Here is a 7,717-nt window from a genome sequence, read left to right as displayed (position 1 = left end):
TCTCCAGGCGGGGCTGGGTTAAGACTCGCTTCCTAAAACCGCCAGGAGAGAGGCTGCCAGTCCGTGTAGGGAACACTAGGCTAGATAGACCAACGATTTCATTCAGAGGGAGGGAGAAAGGCAGGTAGCTTCCTAGGTTCCTTCCGTATGATTGGCCAGGATACAGTGATTGACAACTGAAAAGCGCAGCGGGGGAGGGAGGCAATCTGGCCCACCAATAGGGGGAAGCTTCGTAGCGGCGCAATGCTTTCTGGGAGTTGTAGTTTCCTCCTGGAGCCTCTGCAACGTTCAGGGTGGGAGGGGAGGGGAGTTGCTGGGGTGAGTTTCGGGTGCAAAGGGGAAAATTAAACCCCAAGGAGAAGTGAGTGGGGGTTTTTATTGGGGGGGGGGAGACATTTTAAGCAGGTTTTAAAGAGAACGGGCAGGTGCTTTTTAAACAGGGGTTATTAATTGCACTGCTATTTGACGCTTATGCCCTACTTTGCTCAAGGCTGCGTGGACGTGGATCTCTTTCCGCACCTCAGTCCTCACAAAACGGTCCTGCAAGGTAGGCGAGGAGGTGTTCCCGGTCGCCCAGGTAGCTCCATGGCCATTGCACGGATTTGAACCCGTGTCCGGCCCTCCAGCCACTTACTTGTCAGCTGCGCTTGATCGCGCAATAGAAGGGTTTCTCTTTGAGCCGCTGCTGCTGTAAGAAAGGCGAAATCCAGTCTTCTTTTCTCCCCCCTGGCCCAAGAAGGTATTTTATTTTATTTTAAAACGATCCACTCGTCGGATCATTCTTCGGCTTGGCTACGCTTCTCTTGGGAAATGTATATCAGGGGTGGCCAGCTTGCAGGAGACCGCGATCTACTCCCTGAGTTAAAAACTGGCAGTGATCTACCCCTTTTTGGGAGGTTCAGGTCAAGGTTATTGGGCTTTTTTTTTTTTAGGAAGGAAAGCCACCCATGTTTTGGGCGGTTGGGTCAAAGTTGAGCTTTTTTAAGGAAGGAAAGCCCTGTTTTGGGGGCCTCAGGGCAAAGATGTAGAGTTTTTTTTAGGGGAGCCAAAGTTGCTGAGCTTCTTTGGGAGGAGCCAGTGATCTACCACAGACATCCAGTGATCTACCAGATGATCACGATCTACCGGTACCTGTTGGGACATGCCTGTTATGTGAAATGCACAGGAGGTGAACCCGGCGCCTATAGCAGAACAGTGCAATGCCGCATTTATATCCTCCGGCAAACTGTTTTGAGGAAGGGGAGAGTTTGCTGAAAAAATAAGTGTTCAGTGGAGTTGTACTCCTCCCAGCCACTTATCAATAAAGAAATAAGATTTATAGTGTAAGATGTATATTGTAAACCGACAGGGGATCCTCGGATGGAGGGTGCTACAGTATAGAATTTTAATAATAATAATAATTGCTATTTACACCTTTTCCTTCTGGATCCTTCCTTAGTGTGTTAAAAAACTTAGTGTGTTATGACTTCAAGGCAATTTATTTGTTTTGCATAAGCAACAGCTTTGATTCTTTTTTAGTTTCATTGCTTCTTTTTCCAAAACTGCTCCTCATTTCCTCTTAATGGTGGTTGAAATAATAATGACTTGCTTGAAACTCTCCAAGGGGATAAAAACAGGGCCGGATTTAGGTTTGATGAGGCCCAAAGCTACTGAAGGTATCTCAATATGTCCCCCTGTCCTTTGTCACCAACAAATTGTTGCTGTTTTTTTGTGTTGAATATATGCTATGCGGTAATTTATGGACCTAATAGGTATCTCAAGCCATTTGCACATAACAAAATATTTATTTTATCAAAGTAATTGTTGGACTGAAATACAATTAAGAACAAGTATATTAATAGTGAAATAATTATTAAGCTCTAACTTAAAATGATTTTTTTATTCATAAGAAACTTAATTATGCAAACACATTGGCATTTGGCAACAGCAAAAGTTCCTTTAGAAACACAATTTACAAAGACTCATAATCTAGTCTCTAGAAACTTGCTATAACATGAAATAATAATAGGTGATATATTATGCAAATTACTAATAATTATAAATAGCTTTATTAATATGAAATTTAAGTGTTATAACGTGTACAGTGCAATTGTAGTTAATACAAGCAGGCGGGGCTTACATCATAGGAACCTACACAACACAACACAACACACTGTTGCTGTATGTAGGTTTTATTTTATTTGTTTTTTATCTTATATTTTGGAAATGTACATCCAGGTTTTTTTCCCCTTTAAGTTTTTTTGGGGGGCCCCAAGAGTGTGGGGCCCTGAGCTATAGCTTGTTTAGCTTATACGTAAATCCGGCACTGGATAAAAGGTTCTGGACTCTGACTCTGCCTAAAACTTAGAATCACAGAATTGTCGAGTTTGGAAAGGACCCTGAAGATCATCCAGTCCAACTCCCTGCAATGCAGGAATATGCAGCTGTCCCATACGGGGATCGAACCTCTCCATTTGGCCCTTGGAACTCCCTAGGCCACACCCCCTCATTGCTCTCCTTTAATGCTTTTGTCGTGTTAGACTGTATCTTTGAACTGTGATATTACCGTATTTTTCGCTCCATAGGGCGCACCGGACCATAGGGCGCACCTCATTTTTAGAGTAGGAAACAAGAAAAAAATTTTTTTCTGGTTTTCCTCCTCTAACAGCCCTGTTTTTTTGAGGATCAGCTCAAAGTTTTGCAGCTTTTCTGCAAAGGGGGAAAAGCAAAGCTTTTGCAAAGGGGGAAAAGCAAAGAGGAAAAGCCCCGTATTAATGGGGTTCAACTCACATTTCTACAGCTTCTTAAGGAAAGGGAGCCATTTCTGCAGTTTCCAGACAGATAACCTAATCAGCCAGTCACATGTCGCTGCGGAAACAAACAACCTCCCTCTGCAGCACTTTCAACAATGGAGGCCTAGGCAAGGGGGCGGGGCTGAAAGGGAGCCGGGACTCTTATCTCTCCCCCGATCTCTTGCTGATCAGCTGCTGAGCAGGGTCCTTTCAACACCTCCTTTTGTCTTTGTAAAATAAAAGGCACGATCCTCTTTTGGCCCCTGGGCAATTCAGCTCCAGGGACCACCATTTGCTCCATAAGACACACAGATATTTCCCCTTACTTTTTAGGAGGAAAAAAGTGCGTCTTATGGAGCGGAAAATACAGTATTTCCTGGGTTTCTGGTATCGATATTCATATTATTCTGTCTAGATTTGAAATACCATGTGAAGTGTTTATGCATTTGTGTAGTTTATTACAACAAGATTAGAAAGCAAACGTAGCTGGGATAGCTCAGTCGGCAGAGCGTGAGACTCTTAATCTCGGGGTCACAGGTTCGAGCCCCACATGGGGCAAAAGATTCCTGCATTGCAGGGGGTTGGACTAGATGACCCTCATGGTCCCTTATATGATATCTTCAGGGGGAAATCTGGATTTATTTTCCCCCAGGTAGGTTAGGAATGAGTATCTTTCATCTTTTTTCACTTACTTCCTTGCAGTTAACATGGCGTCCGGTTCAGAAAACCCTCTCTCTAGCTACGAGACGGACGACAGCCAAACCTCAAAGCTGATCAGAAAGTCCCGGGAGTCTCCGTTTGTCCCAATTGGTAAGTTGCTCTGACACAGAAACATTTTGCCATTGCCCTCCTGTTGTGATCTAGGGAAGAAACGCAATTTCCCTCTTAGGCAATGGGTGTAAGCAAAGTCTTGGGCGGTCACAAAATTCCCTTGAGATGTTGCTTCCTTGTTGTACCCAAGTATAGAAGAACCTCTACTTATGTCCCGCTCTATTTAGGCCCCTTCCAAGTCGCGACCGCAGCAAACCTGGAAGTAAACACTGGGTTTGCCACAGTTTGGTAGACGGTGTTGGACCCATAGGTAGGGAGAGAGGAGTTCAAGTTTAGCGAATGAAGAGTCTTTCTTTGGCCTGCTTTGTTGACCATGTCAGGGCCTAAGAGCCTTTTGCTGCTTGAGAGTAAGGCAAAAGATTCCCACATTGCCAGGGGTTGGAGTAGATGAATCTAGTGGTATCTAATGTACCACCACATGGTGGAAATGTAAAAAATATTTTTTTAAAAAAAATTAATAATAATTTTTATTGATTAATTTAATTTAACAAAAAAAGAACACCTTAATCCAACTGTTATTGTATAACGTTACAAAATAAAATTTTACGTACAACATTGTCTTGTCTGTGTTTTGTTTTTTTGTATCTTAAATAATCCCATATCAAAGAGGAAAAGAAAAAATAAATAAATAAAATAAAATAAAAAATAAAAATTATATAAATATACACACACACACATATATATATACACATATGCATACATATACACATAATAATACATATATCTATTAAAAAAAACTTAACTTATATTTCCACAAAGAATAATTCCACAAATCCGACTTCCTATCAAATCCCTTTGCATCTACCTTTCTTAGTACAGAATGTAGTCCAAACAATAAACCTACATAATTATATTTTCCAGTACATTCTTAAGCCATTGTACACCTGTAATTTCCCAACTCATTATCCTTCATTTCGCACTCAAAAGCTGGCATGGAAGCAAAGCAAAGGAAATGTAAAAAAGATAAGAAACTTTTGGGAAATTATTTATAATGAGTTTAAAAAAAAAAAAAAAAGTTCAGCTTAAATTTTATCAAAAGACTGAAGGCTTTTTAAAGGTATCATTGATGCAGATATTCTGAAGGAACTGAGAAGAAGAAGAAGAGGAGTTTGGATTTGATATCCCGCTTTATCACTACCCGAAGGAGTCTCAAAGCGGCTCACATTCTCCTTTCCCTTCCTCCCCCACAACAAACACTCTGTGAGGTGAGTGGGGCTGAGGGACTTCAGAGAAGTGTGACTAGCCCAAGGTCACCCAGCAGCTGCATGTGGAGGAGCGGGGAAGCGAACCCGGTTCACCAGATTACGAGTCTACCGCTCTTGACCACTACACTACACCACACCATACATACCGGGTATTCCATGTATGCAACTACTGCCGGGAGAATGTTAATAGCTAAATAGTGGAAAGGAGATAAAATACCAACTGAAATGGAGCGGCAGGTGAAATTATTTGAATATTGTAGAATTGGCAAAGATGACAGGAAAAATTAGGAACCAGACAAACCAAAAGTTTAACAAAGAATGGGATTTATTCAGACTATAATTAAAAGAACATTGTTCTCTTATGAAATCTTTGACGTGCTTTGATTAACTTTGGCAATGTAATACGCTACAGAGGTTTATGATAAGTCAAATGATAAACAAATATGCTGAGTCAACAAGGAAACGAAGGACCCAAACTGAGGGTGACTGAAGTCTCAACATATGGAGAAACTTATTTTACATGTAACATTTTATTTGTAATTGATCTGATCTGTTGTTGTTTTTCTTTTGTTCTTTTTGTGGTGAAAGGACCTAATATTTTAAAAAATCAGTAAAGGCAAAAAAAGAAGAAAAAAGAATCAAATGTTTCCTTCCAACTCTACAGTTGAAACTGAGAGGCGTTTGAAAAGCACTTTGTGACGCCGTAGCCTTGAGAGTTTTCAGGTGTTCAGTCCAAGCAACTTCCATGAACCTTAGCAATGTTTTGGATCCCAGGCGTGGCTAGTTCCCTCTCTCTCTCTCTCTTTCTTTCTTTCTTTCTTTCTTTCTTTCTTTCTTTCTCTCTCTCTCTCTCTCTCTCACTCTCACACACTTTTATCAAGAGTTCTGTTGAGGGTGTTGCCATGGCTGGCAAACAAGGAATTCAGAAACCTACAGTGCGCTGCTCACCCTCTGTTCCCCTTTTCTAGGCATTTCGGGTTTTGCAGCCGTGGTGGCCTATGGGCTGTACAAGCTGAAGTACAGAGGGGACACCAAAATGTCCGTCCACCTGATTCATATGCGTGTCGCAGCACAGGGCTTTGTTGTGGGCGCCATGACCTGCGGTACGTACTGAAATGGGAGACTGTCGTGCCTTCATCTGATAAGCGGCAAATAGTCTTCCCCTGAAAACTTCGTTTCAGCTTACCAAGGTACCTGAGAGAGGGTGGATTGGTTTGGGCTGCTCTTGTGCTGTGCAAACTGTTTCCTGTGAATTAAAGTAAGTGGCAAGAGCCTTCTATCAGGTGGAGGATCAAAATTCAAAGTTGGAGTTACAGGTAGGTAGCTGTGTTGGTCAAAACAAAATAAAAAATAAAAAAAAATTCCTTCCAGTAGCACCTTAGACACCAACTAAGTTTGTTCTTGGTATGAGCTTTCGTGTGCAAGATCTGAAGAAGTATGCATGCACATGAAAGCTCATACCAAGAACAAACTTAGTTGGTCTCTAAGGTGTTACTGGAAGGAATTTTTTTATTTTTTATTTTGTTTTATTCGAAGTTGGAGTTAACTCTCCATTAGCAAAAACATGATACTCACAAACTTGGCTGTCAGGCCTAATGAGCACAGCAGAAAATAGAAAAACAAGAACTCAGGCGACAATGATGATTCAATTGATTCAAGTTTTTCAAGTCTTTTATGAATAGGTTTATTTCTTAAAAGTTTATATACCAGGTGAAATTACCGGTAACCATCACAATTATACCATAACCATCACAATTATAACAAATAAAGGCTTGACATATCTTGCTTTGCATGTCATGAGTCTATCTCATATATTAGTTTCACCTTTTAAGTTGAATTACTGAAAGAAATGAACCTTTCCACGACATTCTAATTTTTTGAGTTTCACCTGTAGTAAGAATACCGAACAGATCACAATGTTAAAATCTGACTTCCTTGGTAGGTTGTGATGCCTACTGTTTGGAATAGGTCTTCCAGCAAGGATGTAGTTTTTGTTGCCGTTTCTTTCCCCAGTCAAAGAAAGATGGCTTTGAACTCAAACCCTCCTGTCTAACACGCCTTCTTTTCTCTCTCTTCCAGGTGTCATTTATTCCATGTATCGAGAATACTGGGTGAAGCCCAAGCCCTAGGAATCGGTCAATTGAAGCCTGTCCGGAATTCTTATGTACCCTAGAGACAGACCTCACATGGAAATTGCGCTGCAATAATAACAGCTTTGCACAATCTCATGCACAGTGTTAAACTCTACGCCGCCAGTGTGGCTCTACATTAGGTTGTTGGCGGCAAAAGTTCTCTCTCGTCTTGAGTGAGACCATCAATTGATAAATTGTCACAGCATGCAACCCTTTTTCACTAAGCCTACCCGACACTAAGGCACTTTGTGGCTTAGAAGTCCAGAGTTTCCTCTCCAGAGGTTGCTCCTCTTGGTTGTGAACCAGCAAAGCAACAAAGTGAGGGATGTATATTCGTGCCACGCCTTTTCAGAAGATAGGTGGTCAACCTCTCTTAACTCTGAATTAGAAATAATTGTGGTGGAAGATTAACTCTTACGATGTGGGCCTTAAATAGCAGATTGTAAATAGTTTAATCTTTATTTCGTTTTTAATGTTTGATGCATTGCTATGTTTTTGTATATGCTGCCCAGAGTGGCTGGGGAAACCCAGCCAGATGGGCGGGGTATAAATAATAAAAATTATGGTGATGATTATAATGAAAACGATGATGATGATTTATTACCCCAAAATTATATTCTAAAACTGCCACTTCTTTTCACTCTGGAGAGCAACACAGCTTCTTGAATTCTCTCTCTCTCTCTCTCTCTCTTGCAATTGCCAAAGCAAAACACACTTTTCTTTGGTAGCTTGGATGGAAAACACAGAATAAAAAGGTAAAGGACCCCTACGCTCGTAA

General features: G+C 41.2%; 1 protein-coding gene across 1 annotated transcript; it reads left to right on the top strand.

The window, feature by feature from the left end:
* Positions 1-313: 313 nt before the first annotated feature.
* Positions 314-7,456, top strand: LOC117055672 (HIG1 domain family member 1A, mitochondrial-like). The gene is made up of 4 exons (XM_033165398.1): positions 314-361; positions 3,474-3,581; positions 5,776-5,910; positions 6,887-7,456. Exons 2-4 carry the CDS (start codon positions 3,479-3,481, stop codon positions 6,934-6,936), a joined length of 288 nt encoding a protein of 95 aa, XP_033021289.1. The 5' UTR covers positions 314-361; positions 3,474-3,478; the 3' UTR covers positions 6,937-7,456.
* The last annotated feature ends 261 nt before the right edge of the window (positions 7,457-7,717 follow it).

Source organism: Lacerta agilis, chromosome 12 (genome assembly GCF_009819535.1).
Source record: "Lacerta agilis isolate rLacAgi1 chromosome 12, rLacAgi1.pri, whole genome shotgun sequence".
Taxonomy (NCBI): Eukaryota; Metazoa; Chordata; class Lepidosauria; order Squamata; family Lacertidae; genus Lacerta; species Lacerta agilis.
This window is presented reverse-complemented; position numbering and strand designations above follow the sequence as displayed.